This window comes from Salmo trutta, chromosome 25, assembly GCF_901001165.1.
Source record: "Salmo trutta chromosome 25, fSalTru1.1, whole genome shotgun sequence".
NCBI lineage: Eukaryota > Metazoa > Chordata > Actinopteri > Salmoniformes > Salmonidae > Salmo > Salmo trutta.
In genome coordinates, this window is record NC_042981.1 from 32,094,460 (window position 1) to 32,113,726 (window position 19,267).

Consider the following 19,267-nt stretch of genomic DNA (forward strand, 5'->3'; position numbering starts at 1 on the left):
TGTGTATGTGTGTGTGTGTGTGTGTGTGTGTGTGTGTGTGTGTGTGTGTGTGTGTGTGTGTGTGTGTGTGTGTGTGTGTGTGTGTGTGTGTGTGTGTGTGTGTGTGTGTGTGTGCGGAGGGTTAGGATCAGTGGCAGTAACCACCATCCATATAAGGCCAATAGCTGGCTGGCCAGGTTAACTCCTTCTCTGGTCCAGTATCACCAGTATCAGTTTCCTGCATGTGGTTCCACTTATACCGCCAAGGCTTCGGCTACAATCTGTCTACTGTTGGCTGGGCCACAGACAGGCAGACAGGCCACAGCTGGGATGAGTAGGACCTAGACCAGGGATGGGCAACTTTGATGGGGCTGCAGTATCTCACTAAGCACAAACCAGATGGGATGTCATATCGCTGCAGAATGCTGTGGTAGCCATGCTAGTTAAGTGTGCCTTGAATTCCAAATCAAATCAAAATTCAATTGTATTTGTCACATGCGCCGAATACAACAGTGAAATGCTTACTTACAAGTACTTAACCAACAATGCAGATTTAAGATAAAATAAGTGTTGAGTAAAAAATAGATAAGGAAAAAAATGAAGTAATAAATAATTAAAGAGCATCAGTAAAATAACAATAGTGAGCCTGTGTACAGGGGGTATTGGTACAAAGTCAATGTGCGCGGGTACCGGGTAGTCGAGGTACTACAGTCCCTGGTTCGAATCTAGGCTGTATCACATCCGGCCGTGATTGGGAGTCCCATAGGGCGGTGCACAATTGGTCCAGCATCGTCCTGGTTTGGTTCGGGGTAGGCCGTCATTGTAAAAAATAATTTGTTGACTTGCCTAGTTAAATAAAGGTTAAATATTTATATATATTTTGAAATACCTTGTCACAACACAACTGATTGGCTCAAACGCATTAAGAAAGACATTCCACAAATTAACTTTTAACAAGGCTCACCTGTTAATTGAAATTCATTCCAAGTGACTACCTCATGAAGCTGGTTGAGAGAATGCCAAGAGTGTGCAAAGCTGTCATTAAGGCAAAGGGTGGCTACTTTGAAGAATATATTTTGATTTGTTTAACACTTTTTTGGTTACTACATGATTCCATATGTGTTATTTCATAGTTTGATGTATTCACTATTATTCTACAATGTAGAAAAAAGCAAAAAAAAAAAAACTTGTATTCAAACTTTTGACTGGTACTGTAGTAAAAGAAATTAATTGTTCCTTTATTATTTTCCCCTATCCCTACCACCCCTCCCCTAATTGGAGTAAACTAATTGACAACAACACTTAATATGTACAATCTCATTGTTAACGACAAGGCAAAAGACAATTCAAATGGGCTCAGGAGAAACAACTCTGAATGAGAGCAAGTCAACGTAGCAACAAATTATTTTAAAAAGATCATAGCTTTCGTAGAGTCACCAATATGCACAGCACATTACTTCTGTTTTCGTCCGTTTGAAATGGAAGGCCCACTCCCTCTGGCCTCCAGGTCCCTCCTGCACCACTTACTGTGGGCCTGTATCACTGAATTCTTATTGATGAGTCCTGAGAGCCATTCTCCAATACAAGCAGGAGAAATCTGATCCCTGCACGTAACCCTTCACAAAAATGAAAATACAATAACTAAAAGACTATTGTTTTTAACCTGGATAGTTTTCTTTAATGCACTGATTGTTCTTGGCTGTATATGTATTTTTTAAACATAAAATAAATGAAATCATATGAATCCATCTCTGTTCACTCTGTCATTGTGTGTCATCCTGTTATCATTCTGTAAATCCCTTAAACCACAAAACGACTACCGATCAATAGGTTGTAGGGTTTAGACACTTGCATAAATGTGGAATTTATTTCAAAAGCTGTTCCTTGCCTCAGTGGCGTGTATTCCTAGATGCCAAGGGAAGCCAGGCTTCCCCAAAAATGGACAAAAAAACCCCAAAAATACATAAATTATTTTATCTTTCGTCTCTCTGTTTTCATACATTTCCTTCAATTCGCAAGAGGCTGAATGTATCTCACCAGAGAAGGCATCCAAGCGAGGGAAACAGTGCTCCTCTGTCTCTGTATGGTCTCTGTATGTGTAGGCCATCTATCTGATGCTTTCTGGTCCAAAAGAACATGACATTGTTGCCGCCCGTAGCATTGAATGCAAGGGAAGCCATCAAGCATTTGGCCTCCCTTGATACATTTTTTAACTTCTTATGGATGGTGGCAGTATTGAGTCGCTTGGATGACTGACGTGCCCAGAGTAAACTGCCTCCTACTCACTCCCAGAAACTAAGATATGCATATTATTAGTATATTTGGATAGAAAACACTCTGAAGTTTCTAAAACTGTTTGAATGATGTCTGTGAGTATAACAGAACTCATATGGCAGGCAAAAACCTGAGAAAAAAATCCAACCAGGAAGTGATTTGTAGTTCTTCTATCTAATCCCTGTTCAAACTACAGTGTCTGTGAGGTCATTTTGCACTTCCTAAGGCTTCCATTGGCTGTCAACAGCCTTTAGAAACGTGTTTCATGCGTCTCCTGTTACTGGGCAGAGAATAGGAGCTCAGTCTATCAGTGGACTGCCTGGGAGCAGTGAGTTGTTTACTGCGCGTTCACGCTGGCGTGCCGCTCATTCTTTTTCTCCTGTAATGAATACGCTATACGTTTTATTTTTAAAAGACCCTAAGGATTGATTGTAAACATCGTTTGACATGTTTCTACGAACGGTAATGGAACTATTTTACTTTTTGTCTCTTATTTTACGCACACGCATTATGACTTTGGATAGTGATCTGTACGCACGAACAAAACGGAGGTATTTGGACATAAATATGGAGTATTTCGAACAAAAATAAAATGTATTGTGGAAGTAGGAGTCCTGGTAGTGCATTCTGACCAAGATCAGCAAAGGTAAGGGAATATTTATAATACTAATTCTGAGTTTAGTTGACTCCAGAACTTTGCTGGTATCTGTATAGCTTGCTTTGATGGTTGAGCTCTGTGCTCAGAATATTGACAAATGTCCTTTCGCCGAAAAGCTATTTTAAAATCTGACACAGCGGTAGCATTAAGGAGTAGTATATCTATAATTGTTTCAATAACTGTTGTAAATTTAATCAACGTTTATGATGAGTATTTTTGTAAATTGATGTGCTCATTCACCGGCGGTTTTGGTGGGAATACATTTTCTGAACATCACGCGCCAATGTAAAATGGGGTTTATGGATATAAATATGAACTTTATCGAACAAAACATACATGTATTTTGTAACATTGAGTCCTGGGAGTGTCATCTGATGAAGATCATCAAAGGTTAGTAATTGATTTTAGCTGACTTTCTGGTTTTTGTGATGCCTCTGCTTGCTTGGAAAATGGCTGTGTGATTTTTCTTGTTTTGGTGCTGTCCTAACATAATCTAATGTTTTGCTTTCGCCGTAAAGCCTTTTTGAAATCGGACACTGTGGTTAGATTAAGGAGAATCTTATCTTTAAAATGGTGTATAATACTTGTATGTTTGAGAAATTTTAATTATGAGATTTTTGTTGTTTTGAATTTTCCGCCGTGCACTTTCACTGGCTGTCGTCATATCAATCCCGCTAACGGGATTCAAGCCATAACAGTTAATAAAATAATAGCCAATCAGCGTTGAGCTAAACTGAGTGAGCTCAACTATGAATGGTCCTGAGGCATCAACAAAAAGCAGTTTCAAGCAGCGCCAAGGGAAAGCACCAACGATGTTAGGATGAAAGTCAGAGGTCACCAAGCGCAACATAGCTTCAGCGTGTAAATCAGCTAGAAAGATGTGTCGGCATCGAGTAATTGTCTCTGGCCCCCTCCCAGCTAGGGGGAGTGATGAGCTCTACAGCAGAGTCTCACAACTCAATCGCTGGTTGAAAACTGTTTTCTGCCCCTCCCAAAAGATAGAATTTGTAGATAATTGGCCCTCTTTCTGGGACTCACCCACAAACAGGACCAAGCCTGGCCTGCTGAGGAGTGACGGACTCGATGCTAGCTGGAGGGGTGCTCTCATTTTATCTAAAAACATAGACAGGGCTCTAACTCCCCTAGCTCCACAATGAGATAGGGTGCAGGCCAGGCAGCAGGCTGTTAGCCAGCCTGCCAGCTTAGTGGAGTCTGCCACTAGCACAGTCAGAGTAGTCAGCTCAGCCATCTCTATTGAGACCGTGTCTGTGTCTCGATCTAGGTTGGGCAAAACTAAACATGGCTTTGTTTGCCTTAGCAATCTCACTGGAATAAAGACCTCCTCCATTCCTGTCATTATTGAAAGAGATTGTGATATCTCACATCTCAAAATAGGGCTACTTAATGTTAGATCCCTCACTTCCAAGGCAGTTATAGTCAATGAACTAATCACTGACCACAATCTTGATGTGATTGGCCTGACTGAAACATGGCTTAAGCCTGATGAATTTACTGCTTTAAATGAGGCCTCACCTCCAGGTTACACTAGTGACCATATCCCCAGCGCATCCTGCAAAGGCGGAGGTGTGGCTAACATTTACCATAGCAAATTTCAATTTACAAAAGAAAAACCGACTACGTTTTCATCTTTAGAGCTTCTAGTCATGACATCTATGCAGCCTACTCAATCACTTTTTATAGCTACTGTTTACAGGCCTCCTTGGCCACATACAGCGTTCCTCACTGAGTTTCCTGAATTCCTATCGGACCTAGTAGTCATGGCAGATAATATTCACATTTTTGGTGACTTTAATATTCACATGGAAAAGTCCACAGACTCACTCCAAAAGGCTTTCGGAGCCATCCTCGACTCAGTGGGTTTTGTCCAACATGTCTCCGGACCTACTCACTGCCACAGTCATACTCTGGACCTAGTTTTGTCCCGTGGAATAAATATTGTGGATCTTAATGTTTTTCCTCATAATCCTGGACAATCGGACCACCATTTTATTACGTTTGCAATCGCAACAAATAATCTGCTCAGACCCCAATCAAGGATCATCAAAAGCCGTGCTATAAATTCTTGGACAACACAAAGATTCCTAGATGCCCTTCCAGACTCCCTCCACCTACCCAAGGATGTCAGAGTACAGTTAACCAACTAACTGAGGAACTCAATTTAACCTTGCGTAATACCCTAGATGCAGTCGCACCCCTAAAAACCTAAAATATTTGTCATAAGAAGCTAGCTCCCTGGTATATAGAAACTACCCGAGCTCTGAAGCAGGCTTCCAGAAAATTGGAACGGAAATGGCGCTACACCTAACTGGATGTCTTCCGACTAGCTTGGAAAGACAGTACCGTGCAGTATCGAAGAGCCCTCACTGCTGCTCGATTATCCTATTTTTCCAACTTAATTGAGGAAAATAAGAACAATCCAAAATGTATTTTTGATACTGTCGCAAAGCTGACTAAAAAGCAGCATTCCCCAAGAGAGGATGGCTTTCACTTCAGCATTAATAAATTCATGAACTTCTTTGACGAAAGATCATGATCATTAGAAAGCAAATTACGGACTCCTCTTTAAATCTGCATATTCCTCCAAAGTTCAGATTTCCTGAGTCTGCACAACTCTGCCAGGACCTAGGATCAAGAGAGACACTCAAGTTTTTTAATTCCAAATCTCTTGACACATTGATGAAAATAATCATGGCCTCGAAACCTTCAAGCTGCATACTGGACCCTATTCCAACTAAACTACTGAAAGAGTTCCCTGTCTTAGGTCAGTTAGGCTCACCAATTTGTTTTAAGAATGTGAAATGTCAGAATAATAGTAGAGAGAATAATTATTTCAGCTTTGTTTTTCTTTCATCACATTCCCAGTGGGTCAGAAGTTTACATACAATCAATTAGTATTTGGTAGCATTGCCTTTACATTGTTTGACTTGGGTCGATTGGGTGAATTTTGGGTGAATTTTGGCCCATTCCTCCTGACAGAGCTGGTGTAACTGAGTCAGGTTTGTAGGCCTCCTTGCTCGCCGACGCTTTTTCAGTTCTGCCCACGAATTTTCTATAGGATTGAGGTCAGGGCTTTGTGTTGGCCACTCCAATACCTTGACTTTGTTGTCCTCAAGCTATTTTGCCACAACTTTGGAAGTATGCTTGGGGTCATTGTCCATTCGGAAGACCCATTTGCGACCAAGTTTTAACTTCCTGACTGATGTCTTGAGATGTTGCTTTAATATATCCACATAATATTCTACCTGATGATGCCATCTATTTTGTGAAGTGCACCAGTCCCTCCTGCAGCAAAGCACCCCCACAACATGATGCTGCCACCCCCGTGCTTCACGGTTGGATGGTGTTCTTCAGCTTGCAAGCCTCCCCCTTTTTCCTCCAAACATAACGATGGTCTTTATGGCCATTTTTGCTTCATCAGACCAGAGGACATTTCTCAAAAAAGTACGATCTTTGTCCTCATGTGCAGTTGCAAACCGTAGTCTGGCTTTTTTATTGCGGTTTTGGAGCAGTGGCTTCTTCCTTGCTGAGCGGCCTTTCAGGTTATGTCAATTTAGGACTCGTTTTACTGTGGATATAGATACCTTTGTACCTGTTTCCTCCAGCATCTTCACAAGGTCCTTTGCTGTTGTTCTGGGATTGATTTCCACTTTTCGCACCAAAGTACGTTCATCTCCAGGAGACAGAAAGCATCTCCTTTCTGAGCGGTATGACAGCTGTGTGGTCCCATGGTGTTTATACTTGCATACTATTGTTTGTACAGATGAACGTGGTACCTTCAGGCGTTTGGAAATTGCTGCCAAGGATGAAACAAACTTGTGGAGGTCTACAATTTTCTAAGGTCTTGGCTGGTTTCTTATGATTATCCCATGATGTCAAGCAAAGAGGCACTGAGTTTGAAGGTAGGCCTTGAAATACATCCACAGGTACACCTCTAATTGACTCAAATGATGTCAATTAGCCTATCAGAAGCTTCTAAAGCCATGACATCCTTTTTTGGAATTTCCGAGCTGTTTAAAGGCACAGTCAACTTAGTGTATATAAACTTCTGACCCACTGGAATTGTGATACAGTGAATTATACGTGAAATAATCTGTCTGTAAACAATTGTTGGAATAGTGACTTAACTACAGTTTGTTAACAAGAAATTTGTGGAGTGGTTGAAAAACAAGTTTTAATGACTCCAACCTTTAATGACTCCAACCTAAGTGTATGTAAACTTCCGACTTAAACTGTACATGAAACGCCTTCCTTAAGGCTCCGTTTTCGGACCACTATTTTCACTATATATTTTACCTCTTGGTGATGTCATTCAGAAACATAATGTTAACTTTCATTGCTATGCGGATGACACACAGTTGTACATTTTGATGAAACATGGTGAAGCCCCAAAATTGCCCTTGCTGGAAGCCTGTGTTTCAGGCATAAGGAAGTGGATGGCGGCAAATGTTCTACTTTTAAACTTGGACAAAACAGAGATAAAAGTTCTAGGTCCCAAGAAACAAAGAGATCTTCTGTTGAATCTGACAATTAATCTTGATGGTTGTGCAGTCGTCTCAAATAAAACTGTGAAGGACCTCGGCGTTACTCTGGACCCTGATCTCTCTCTTGACGAACATATCAAGACTGTTTCAAGGACAGCTTTTTTCCATCTACGTAACATTGCAAAAAGGCAGGCTTTCTCCTATAGAGCTCCATTTTTATGGAACGGTCTGCCTACCCATGTGAGAGACGCAGACTCGGCCTAAACCTTTAAGTATTTATTGAAGACTCATCTCTTCAGTAGGTCCTATGATTGACTGTAGTCTGGCCCAGGAGTGTGAAGGTGAACGGAAAGGCACTCGAGCAACGAACCGCCCTTGCTGTCTCTACCTGGCCGGTTCCCTTCTCTCCACTGGGATTCTCTACCTCAAACCCTATTACAGGTGCTGAGTCACTGGCAAACTTGTGCTCTTCTTGGGTTGGGTCACTGACGTGATCTTCCTGTCCGGGATGGCGCCCCCCCTTGGTTTTGTGCTGTGGGGGAGATCTTTGTGGGCTATACTCGGCCTTGTCTCAGGATGGTAAGTTGGTGGTTGAAGATATCCCTCTAGTGGTGTGTGGGCTGTGCTTTAGCGAAGTGGGTGGGGTTATACCCTGCCTGTTTGGCCCTGTCCGGGGGTATCGTCGGACGGGGCCACAGTGTCTCTCGACCCCTCCTGTCTCAGCCTCCAGTATTTATGCTGCAATAGTTTATGTGTCGGGGGCTAGGTCAGACTGTTATATCTGGAGTATTTCTCCTGTCTTATCCTTATCCTGTGTGAATTTAAGTATGCTCTCTCTAATTATCTCTTTCTTTCTCTCGGAGGACCTGAGCCCTAGGACCATAACTCAGGACTACCTGGCCTGATGACTCCTTGCTGTCCCCAGTCCACCTGGTCGTGCTGCTGCTCCAGTTTCAACTGTTCTGCCTGAGACTATGGAACTCAGATTTGTTCACCGGACGTGCTACCTGTCCCAGACCTGCTGTTTTCATCTCTCTAGAGACAGCAGGAGCAGTAGAGATGCTCTGAGTGATCGGCTATGAAATGCCAACTGACATTTACTCCTGAGGTGCTGACCTGTTGCACCCTCTACAACCACTGTGATTATTATTATTTGACCCTGCTGGTCATCTGTGAACATTTGAACATCTTGGCCATGTTCTGTTATAATCTCCCCCCGGCACTGCCAGAAGAGGACTGGCCACCCCTCCTAGCCTGGTTCCTCTCTAGGTTTCTTCCTAGGTTCCGGCCTTTCCAGGGGGGTTTTCCTTGCCACCGTGCTTCTACACCTGCATTGCTTGCTGTTTGGGGTTTTAGGCTGGTTTTCTGTACAGCACTTTGTGACATCAGCTGATGTAATAAGGGCTTTATATATACATTTGATTGATTGATTGATTTGGCATTACTCCAATCACATCACATCGAGAGTCAAACGTCACTGACATAAACTGGTTGTGTTGTTGTCCTCTGGTGGCTAGCTAGCTAAAATGATCCCCTTCCTAAATTGGCCATGGTGAAGATAGGGATTTGGACTAGTGGTTTTACTTAATCCTCCATGCTAGCCAATGATTATAATGCCAATTCTGATCCAACCATAAACTCATACATTGTGCCCCTGGCCTGAGATAATGGGAGTTCAATATGTAGCTAGATGTAGAAGGCTAATGTTAACTAGCTAACGTTGCCCATGAAAGGAAATTAGGCTAGCGAGCAAGATTTTTTGTCAAGTAGCCTAGGACAACAAAACATGAACGTGTGTACTGTATGTCAGAGTGATAGAGCGTTTCTTCTACATGAAAGAGAGGAGGATGGCATTGGCGTTTCTCTACAGGTAGGGTGAGTCAACATGTTTTTTCTACTTGCACAAACGCCACACACCCACAGAAATCCCAATCACGCATTAACAGACACATATTTAGCTCACGTTGATTGTAATAAATAGTTTTTGGTATCTTTTAGTTGTCACTGTATTAGACTAAGCAGAGGTGATTTGATGTTGTTGAAATGTTGAAGTTGATGGTGCTGGAACAGTGGAGGCAGCTCCTGTTTTCTTTGCGACTTGCAGTAACTCTCCGTGGTTCCAAATCAATAGTTGTTTAGTGAAAATGTTGGAAACATTAACTTGCTTGACCATGCTGTAGGTCATGTAACCGTTTGTTACATGCAATATGCTTTGTGGACTTCCCCAGACAGAGGTTGCTCTCCGGTTTTGTGATGAAACAAAGGTGTGGTTTAATTTATTATGCCACTGTGTCTTCTTATTGTCTCGGCCTTTGGCTTATATATCACGGTCGGAAGGCATATGAACTAACAGGTTATAGAGCAAACACAATTATCACAACACATAGGATGGAATATTACTTTTTTTAACCCACGCACCGCTACTGGCTTTCTGCCCAAACACTACAATCCTGCTAGACCGTGTACATACAAAGAGGCAAAGAATATTCCAGGACTCACTCATTCTTAAGGAGATCTGAGAACACCTTTTAATTGGAGTACATCATTTGTTTACTCACTATCCAATTCATTGTCTTTATTGATTTCTCCTATTATCCATTTTCGGTACTTGCAAACATCCATGAAGGTGATTGGAACTTTACACTCTGTTTTACTACCCCGTGAGGTCACACCATACAGGAGGCCATCTTTGTTCATCAGACTTCCTCCAGAGTCCCCCTGTGTGAGGTACAGAAGAATAAACACAAATATTCTATATTTAATCCGATGGGCCTACATTAAGAAGTACAACAAATAGTTTGTATGCCAACAGCACTAATCACATTCAGTAATCAACTCTTCATTTCATAAAGTAATGATAAAAGCTTATGAAGGTTGTTCGATTGACTTTTACTGTAAATATAATTTGATAAGCTAGTCACCCACCACTGTTATTTTTGGGGCAGAAATGATATGTAACTAGGCAGGGAATTGTAAGCGTCTGAATTGAAATCAGTCTTACATGGCAGGCGTCTGTCTTCCCTGGACCTGCTGCGCAGAATCGCATTTGAATTTTGGTTTGAGTATCTTCTGTGAGGCTACACTCAGTGACTTGGAGGTCTCCTGATTTTGAACACTGTAGTTTCTCTGGCTTTGTGCCATCTGTGGAGTTAGATTAGAGAAAATGATATAATACCTGCAAATAGGTTCTTGTGCATCACTCAACTCTGTGTGTAATTCACCTTCTGTGTAACTCCAGCCTGCAATTCTCACATTCTCCTTCAACTCAGGTGTCATGCATGTAGAAGGAGGAAGGTGAATGGTAGTGAACTGAGGGTATGCCGTAGGCAGCTTCAGCAGCATGATGTCATGAGTGACTTGTCTGTCTATATAACGGCGTATGTTTTCATCAGGAATCTGGACCTCTTCTGGTTTAGGTGTTCCACCTGGATGTGCACCCAGTATCGCTGTTATAGTACTAAAGGGAATACGTATAAAGAGACAGTTTGTGTATCACTGTTACCTTGGGTTATAAAAGATCAGTTAGAGTTTCTCAATCATGCACAAGCATTTTTTGGAACAATGTTGCCCATTTTCAAACAGACCCAGAACTCTGTAGCCTTTTACAAAAGAGTAAATGCATATTTAAAATGTAGTTGCCTTCTCAAAAAGCAAATACATCATCAAAACTATTCTGCCAAAATTGCAAATACATTCATCCAAAGAACATGACTGCCTGTAAAAAGATTATCACAACCATATATACATTTTGCCTCAAGTTGCCTCACCTTTAATCAATAGATTTTATTTGCAGTCACTAAATCTTGATCAAAATACAACTATAAAAGATGCAGAATTATGGGCAAATACTCACCTTTTATGCATATTTTACCAAACAATTTCATACACATCAAATTATATATCTTTCCTGATCAAAAAGAACATGTAAAATAAGTACATTGTGTGCAGCATTCATTCATTGGTATGATCACAATCCAATGTATTCAATACGTAGGCTGCTCTGCTGACAGGTTTGTAGACTTTCCACCACCAAGCAGAAAGCCAATCCCCAGTAGAAATAAGGACAGGTGAGTACAGTGGAGAACTGCTGATATGAATGGATAGGCCTCAACCATCACCAAAGCAAAGCTCGTAATGGAAGGTCACAATGTTGAAGATGATGAGTTACAGTTTCTCAATCGCGTACAAGCATTTCTTGGAACAATGTTGATTTTCAAAACCGTGTTCTAAAGGCACATAACTCTGTGGTCTTTTGCAAAACAATAAACACATTTTTAAAATGTAGGTGCTTTCTCAAAACATAAATATATTCATCAAAAGATGCAGCATTATAGGAAATTAGAAATGACTCCTTTTAAGCTTATTTCACCAAACAATTGAATACACATGAAAACAAATATAATTCCTGATCAAAAAGAAAATGGAAAAAAAGGCAGTGTGCAGGATTCATTCATCAGTATCATCGCAATCCAATTCCGTTACATGTATTCAGTACAAAGTCTGTTCATAGGTTTGAAGACTTTCCATCTGCAAGCTGAAACACAATCCAATATAGAAATAAGGAAAAAGGAAGAACACAACTGGTATGAATGTAGGTCTCAATCCACACTAAAGCAAAGCTCTGAAAATGATGGTCACAATGTTGGAGAGGATGACATAGGAGTTCCCAAAGTTACTTAGAAGTAGAAGTAACCCAACTTCATTTTCTGCATGTCCACAATATTGTAAAAAAATCATAGTACTTTGACAGTCCTCGTTGCCTAGATCGTTCCCTATATTGTACCTGATGTCACACTGATAGAGCCATTTCAAATGTTGTGCACCAGTATTTACTGACTGTCGGAAACAGTGAACACATCTGTAACCGATTCTCTTCTGATGAAAGCAATGTGTTCATATTCTGTGAACAAAACACTTTACAGTGACTTTTGTATTAATTTGAGGTATTCAATCAAGGTACAAATGCAATAAATTATCAGATATTCTGCAAATGTATTTACGCTTTTAATTATTGTTGTTCTGAAATAGGGCCGTTCCAAAAAACGCTTTTATGCGATTGAGAAAAACAAATGAATTAAATGACATCATTAACCCATATCACCCTATGCCAATATAAAACATTCATCTTCCTGTAGGTCACATTTAGCAGTCACTTTACCTCCCAAAGCTAGTGCAGTGCTCAGCTGTAAGGATCCATTTCTCATGAATAAGAGAGCCACCACATTCTTGTGACTCCATTTTTCCTAAAGGCTGTATCCATCTAGTGGCCTTGAGTTTCACATAGTGCTTAGCATAATTGTCATTGCAAGGTTCCCCTCCAAGGATTCTCTTGTGAGAATCACCCGAGGTAATGCCTGGGCGAGAAGAAGAGAATGGAAGGAGGGGTAAAGAATGTACAGTATGTGGTGGAAAGGCAAAGGTTCTTTGATATACAACTACAATAATGCAAAACATTTCAAATAAGTAAATCCTTACCAGCTGTCACGTTCTGACCAGTAAGGGGTTATTTGTTATTGTAGTTTGGTCAGGACGTGGCAGCGGGGTATTTGGTTTATATGGTTCGGGGTGTGTATCTATGTAGAGGGGTGTTTGATTTATGTTTCCGGGGTTTTGGTCTATGGTCTATGTTTGTGTATTTCTATGTTTGTTCTAGGGTTGTATTTCTACGTTTAGTTAATTGGGGTTGGGCCTTCAATTGGAGGCAGCTGTTTCTTGTTGCCTCTGATTAAAGGTCCTATAATTAGGAATGTGTTTGTTAGGGGAATTGTGGGAGGTTGTTCTTTGCACTGCTCGGGCTAGTGTGCAAGACTGTTTGTCGGTCTTTCACTTTTATATAAGTGTTCTTTTTGGTTTTCTCCTTCTTTTACAAAATAAAGAAGATGAGTATACACATTCCCGCTGCACCTTGGTCCACTCCTTACGACGACCGTTACACCAGCCAAGAGTAAAATGAACAGAAAAACGCAACCCCTCATAATGACTTGTCGTCCTGATGGCACTCTTCTTCTTTTTTGTTCCTTTTATTCCTTGCAATCTCAACAGTTATTCAAAACATATCTCGCCTTCAAATCACACACTGACCAATGAGCTTTAAGTATTTTAATCAATTCAACTCTATTGGCTGCTTATTTTGTGTAAACTCCTTGTTGTCCCCAGTTCACCTGGCCGTGCTGCTGCTCCAGTTCCAACTGTTCTGCCTGCAGCTATGGAACCCTGACCTGTTCACCGGACGTGCTACTTGTCCCAGACCTGCTGGAACACTGACCTATTCACCGGACGTGCTACCTGTCCCAGACCTGCTGTTCTCAACTCTCTAGAGACAGCAGGAGCAGTAGAGATACTCTCAAAGATCGGCTATGAAAAAGCCAACTGACACTTACTCTTGTGTTACTGACTTGTTGCACCCTCGACAACTACTATGATTATTATTATTTGACAATGCTGGTCATTTATGAACATTTGAACATCTAGGCCATGTGCTGTTATAATCTCCACCCGGCACAGCCAGAAGAGGACTGGCCACCCCTCATAGCCTGGTTCCTCTCTAGGTTTCTTCCTAGGTTTTGGCCTTTCTAGGTAGTTTTTCCCTTCCACCGTGCTTCTACACCTGCATTGCTTGCTGTTTGGGGTTTTAGGCTGGGTTTCTGTACAGCACTTTGAGATATCAGCTGATGTAAGAAGGGCTATATAAATACATTTGATTTGATTAAGTACTTCAGCTCATTTGAAATCTGATGTAAGTAAGTATATTTGCATTATATTTGAGTACAACTTCGGATATGAAGTTATGTCCTTTTCCATATGAGTATGGGTTGAGTGGCTCAAAAGGATCCCAAAGCATGAATATAATGTAGCGAATCATTGTAAATAAAAATATTTCTTCATGTAATTGGAAAGTTGTAGCCTACAGCAACTTCAACTTAAATTCTGAATAACAAACTGTAAGCACTTTACATTACAGCACAGAATAAAGTGGTAATAAAAGAGTAATAGTATGGTAAAAAGTTATAGTTACTCACCATGCGGACATTTTTGCCCAGATACCCCTTCATGTCTGTTATTATAGTATTATTTTTTTCAGTGTAATACGAGGATGAAAAGGATATCACTGTTACCATTACTGTTCTCCAGTGGCGTGTCGGCTGACTGAGCCTGATAAGAGAGAGACGGTTGATGAATGGGTTATCCCTTTGCATTGTCTGGTGATTTGGTAATGCCATTTTCACTCAAAAGAACATGCTGAGAAGAATTATCACCACAGAAGGAAAGGTACTGAGAGTCCGATAGACAGGCTTGAATAAGAGCTTTAAGGTTAGGGCCCTCAGCAAAGCCCAGAAATTATGTTCTGACCCAAGCCATCCCCATGAATTTGACCTACTCGCATCAGGGCGAAAGTAGACATCAGCTTGCAGGAAAACCTGGACTATCATTTGTGCCATGTATGATATCCTTTCTTTTAATGGCTCTGCCCACTCATCAAGAACAGCAGGCTGATCTTCATACTGTACATACTGATGAATGTATATCATCATAAAGAATACCTTTTCTAATGTATATGTCTTTTCTTGTCCCTTTTAAACATAGTTGAAACTTATACATGATACTGCAAATAAAGTTTCCCTGCAGGTACAATAAAGTCAGTAAATTACTTGTAAGGTGGTATGACACATTTTAAAAGCTACATAGCTTGCTCTGATTAGCCCAACATCACAGTTACTCATACATTTACTTGTTTGCCTAGTAAAGCAGATAAAAGTCCCAGCTAAGATATGGCATTCATTGTGAAGAAAAACTGCACTGACCATTAAGTACTATCTCACGCTTTAATGGCAGGCAAAGGGCCAATGAAAATTCAAATAGGCTCTGGAGAAGTATATCTGAATGAGAGAAAGTCAAATGAGCAACAAAAATGATCCTAACTCTCTTATAAAATCAAAAATATATTCAGAAAATGGCATGCACTTTTTATCACTTTGAAATGGAAGGCCCACTCCCTCTGGCCTCCAGGTCCCTCCTGCACCACTTACAGTGGGCCTGTATCACTGGATTCTTATTGATGAGTCCTGAGAGCCATTCTCCAATACAAGCAGGAGAAATCTGATCCCTGCACGTAACCCTTCACAAAAATGAAAATACAATAACTAAAAGACTGTTTGTATCCTGGATAGTTCTCTTTAACACATTGATTGTTCTTGGCTGTATATGTATTTTTTGTGTGTCATCCTGTTTAGAGCTTCTAGTCATGAAATCTATGCAGCCTACTCAATCACTTTTTATAGCTACTGTTTACAGGCCTCCTTGGCCATATACAGCGTTCCTCACTGAGTTCCCTGAATTCCTATCGGACCTAGTAGTCATGGCAGATAATATTCACATTTTTGATGACTTTAATATTCACATGGAAAAGTCCACAGACCCACTCCAAAAGGCTTTCGGAGCCATCATCGACTCAGTGGGTTTTGTCTAACATGTCTCCAGACCAACTCACTGCCACAGTCATACTCTGGACCTAGTTTTGTCCCGTGGAATAAATATTGTGGATCTTAATGTTTTTCCTCATAATCCTGGACTATCAGACCACCATTTTATTACATTTGCAATCGCAACAAATAATCTGCTCAGACCCCAACCAAGGATCATCAAAAGCCGTGCTATAAATTCTTGGACAACACAAAGATTCCTAGATGCCCTTCCAGACTCCCTCCACCTACCCAAGGACATCAGAGTACAGTTAACCACCTAACTGAGGAACTCAATTTAACCTTGCGTAATACCGTAGATGCAGTCGCACCCCTAAAAACCAAAAACATTTGTCATAAGAAACTAGCTCCCTGGTATACAGAAACTACCCGAGCTCTGAAGCAGACTTCCAGAAAATTGGAACGGAAATGGTGCTACACATCTCCTAGGTCCTGTGCAGATTCAGAACAACTGAGCTTTGGAGGAATACGCAGATTTAAAGAGGAGTCCGTCATTTGCTTTCTAATGATCATGATCTTTCGTCAAAGAAGTTCATGAATTTATCACTGCTGAAGTGAAAGCCATCCTCTCTTGGGGAATGCTGCTTTTTAGTCAGCTTTGCAACAGTATCAAAAATAAATTTTGGATTGTTCTTATTTTCCTCAATTAAGTTGGAAAAATAGGATGATCGAGCAGCAGTGAGTGCTCTTCGATACTGCACGGTACTGTCTTTCCAAGCTAGTCGGAAGACTAGGGAGACCCGAGCTCTGAAGCAGGCTTCCAGAAAATTGGAACGGAAATGGCGCTACACATCTCCTAGGTCCTGTGCAGATTCAGAACAACTGAGCTTTGGAGGAATACGCAGATTTAAAGAGGAGTCCGTAATTTGCTTTCATGATCTTTCGTCAAAGAAACTATAGCTCTTGACACATTGCTGAAAATAATCATGGCCTCGAAACCGTCAAGCTGCATACTGGACCCTATTCCAACTAAACTACTGAAAGAGTTGCTTCCTGTGCTTGGCCCTGTGCTTGGCCCAATGTATAACATAATAAATGGCTCTCTATCCACCGGATATGTACGAAACTCGCTAAAAGTGGCAGTAATAAAGCCTTTCTTGAAAAAGCCAAACCTTGACCCAGAAAATATTAAAAACTATTGGCCTATATCGAATCTCCTATTCCTCTTAAAAGAAATTGAACAAGGTGTTGCGCAGCAACTCACTGCCTTCCTGAAGACAAACAATGTACAGTTTAAGTCGGAAGTTTACATACACCTTACATACATTTAAACTCAGTTTTTCGCAATTCCTGACATTTAATCCTAGTAAAAATTCCCTGTCTGTCACGCCCTGGCCATAGAGAGGGTTTTATTCTCTATTTTGGTTAGGCCAGGGTGTGACTAGGGTGGGCATTCTATGTCCTTTTTTCTATGTTTTATATTTCTTTGTTTTGGCCGGGTATGGTTCTCAATGTAACAGTTGTCGTCGGGAATAGAGGACCAAAACGCAGCAGGAATGTGGATGCTCATTTTGATATTTATTTTAAATAAAGAGAACACCAAAACAACAAAACGAAGAACAACAAAACAGTCTTGTCATGCTCACACAGGCAAAACAAGAAACAATCTCCCACAACACTAAACCAAACAATTACCCATATATAGGACTCTCAATCAGAGGCAACGAGAAAGCACCTGCCTCCAATTGAGAGTCCAACCCCCCATTAACCTAAACATAGAAATACAACAAACCAGAAAGAACATAGAAATACAAAACATAGAACATAGACCGAAACCCAGAAATAATAAATCAAACACCCTACTACATACACCACCACCCCGAACCACATAAACAAAATACCCTCTGCCACGTCCTGACCAAACTACAATAACAAATAACCCTTATTACTGGTCAGGACGTGACACTCAATCAGGGACAGCTGTACATCGTTGTCTCTGATTGGGAGCCATACTTAGACAGCCTGTTTTCCTTTGGGTTTGTGGGTGGTTAATTTCTGTTTAGTGTTGCTAACCTGACAGAACTGTTTGACTGTCGGTATTTTTGTTTCTTTGTTTGTGTTCTCAGTACAATAAATACATGATGAGCACTCAACACGCTGCGCCTTGGTCTACTCCCTGCAACAGCCGTTACAGAACCACCCACCAAAAGAAGACCAAGCAGCGTGGATTGGAGCACCGGGGAGAAGGATGGACATGGAAGTCGGAACGTCGATTCTGGGAGGACAAGTTAAGGGAGCTACAGGAGCCTGAGAGGCAGCCCCCAATTTTTTTGGGGGGTGGCACACGGGGAGATTGGCGGAGTCAGGCAATAGACCTGAGCCAACTCCCCGTGCTTACCGTGGGGAGCGGTTGACGTGGAGAGCACCGGGCAATGCGGAAGTGCGCACGGTCTCGCCCATCCGTAAGCACAGTCCGGTGCACAGTCCGTGCTAGAGTGGGCATCCAGCCAGGGCGGATTGTGCCAGCTCAGCAAGTCTGCTCCCCAGTGCGCAGTTTCGGACCAGGGTATCCTGCGCCGGCTCTGCGTACTGTGTCTCCGGGGCTCTGGGAGGGCTCAGTTCGTCCTGTGCCTGCGCTCCGCCCGTACCGGGCTACAGTGACAGTTCAGCCAGGACGGGTTGTGCAGGCCTTGCGCTCCAGACCTCCAGTCAAATCAAATCAAATCAAATTTATTTATATAGCCCTTCTTACATCAGCTGAAATCTCAAAGTGCTGTACAGAAACCCAGCCTAAAACCCCAAACAGCAAGCAATGCATGTGAAAGAAGCACGGTGGCTGGGAAAAACTCCCTAGGAAAAACTCCTGAGAAAGGCCAAAAACCTAGGAAGAAACCTAGAGAGGAACCAGGCTATGAGGGGTGGCCAGTCCTCTTCTGGCTGTGCCGGGTGGATATTATAACAGAACATGGTCAAGATATTAAAATGTTCGTAAATGACCAGCATGGTCAAATAATAATAATCATAGTAGTTGTCGAGGGTGCAACAAGCACGTCCGGTGAACAGGTCAGGGTTCCGTATCCGCAGGCAGAACAGTTGAAACTGGAGCAGCAGCATGGCCAGGTGGACTGGGGACAGCAAGGAGTCATCATGCCAGGTAGTCCTGAGGCATGGTCCTAGGGCTCAGGTCCTCCGAGAGAAAGAAAGAAAGAGAGAAAGAGAGAATTAGAGAGAGCATATTTACATTCACACAGGACACCGGATAAGACAAGAGAATACTCCAGATGTAACAGACTGACCCTAGCCCCCCGACACATAAACTACTGCAGCATAAATACTGGAGGCTGAGACAGGAGGGATCAGAAGACACTGTGGCCCCATCCGATGATACCCCCGGACAGGGCCAAACAGGCAGGATATAACCCCACCCACTATGC

At 41.8% G+C, this 19,267-nt stretch overlaps 1 protein-coding gene across 2 annotated transcripts; it reads right to left on the reverse strand.

Moving 5' to 3' along the window:
- Positions 1-9,915: 9,915 nt before the first annotated feature.
- LOC115162429 (serine protease 3-like) lies at positions 9,916-14,799 on the reverse strand. 2 transcript variants are annotated; one of them, XM_029713724.1, is made up of 4 exons: positions 12,572-12,864; positions 10,635-10,870; positions 10,415-10,554; positions 9,916-10,131 (listed from the first exon to the last, which is right to left on the reverse strand). In XM_029713724.1, the coding sequence occupies exons 1-4, from the start codon at positions 12,649-12,651 to the stop codon at positions 9,964-9,966; spliced, it is 624 nt and encodes a 207-aa protein (XP_029569584.1). In that variant the 5' UTR covers positions 12,652-12,864; the 3' UTR covers positions 9,916-9,963. The 2 variants fall into 2 exon arrangements, 1 of the variants encoding a protein (XP_029569584.1); XR_003869549.1 differs by lacking the exons at positions 10,635-10,870; positions 12,572-12,864 and adding an exon at positions 14,433-14,799.
- Between the last annotated feature and the right edge of the window lie 4,468 nt (positions 14,800-19,267).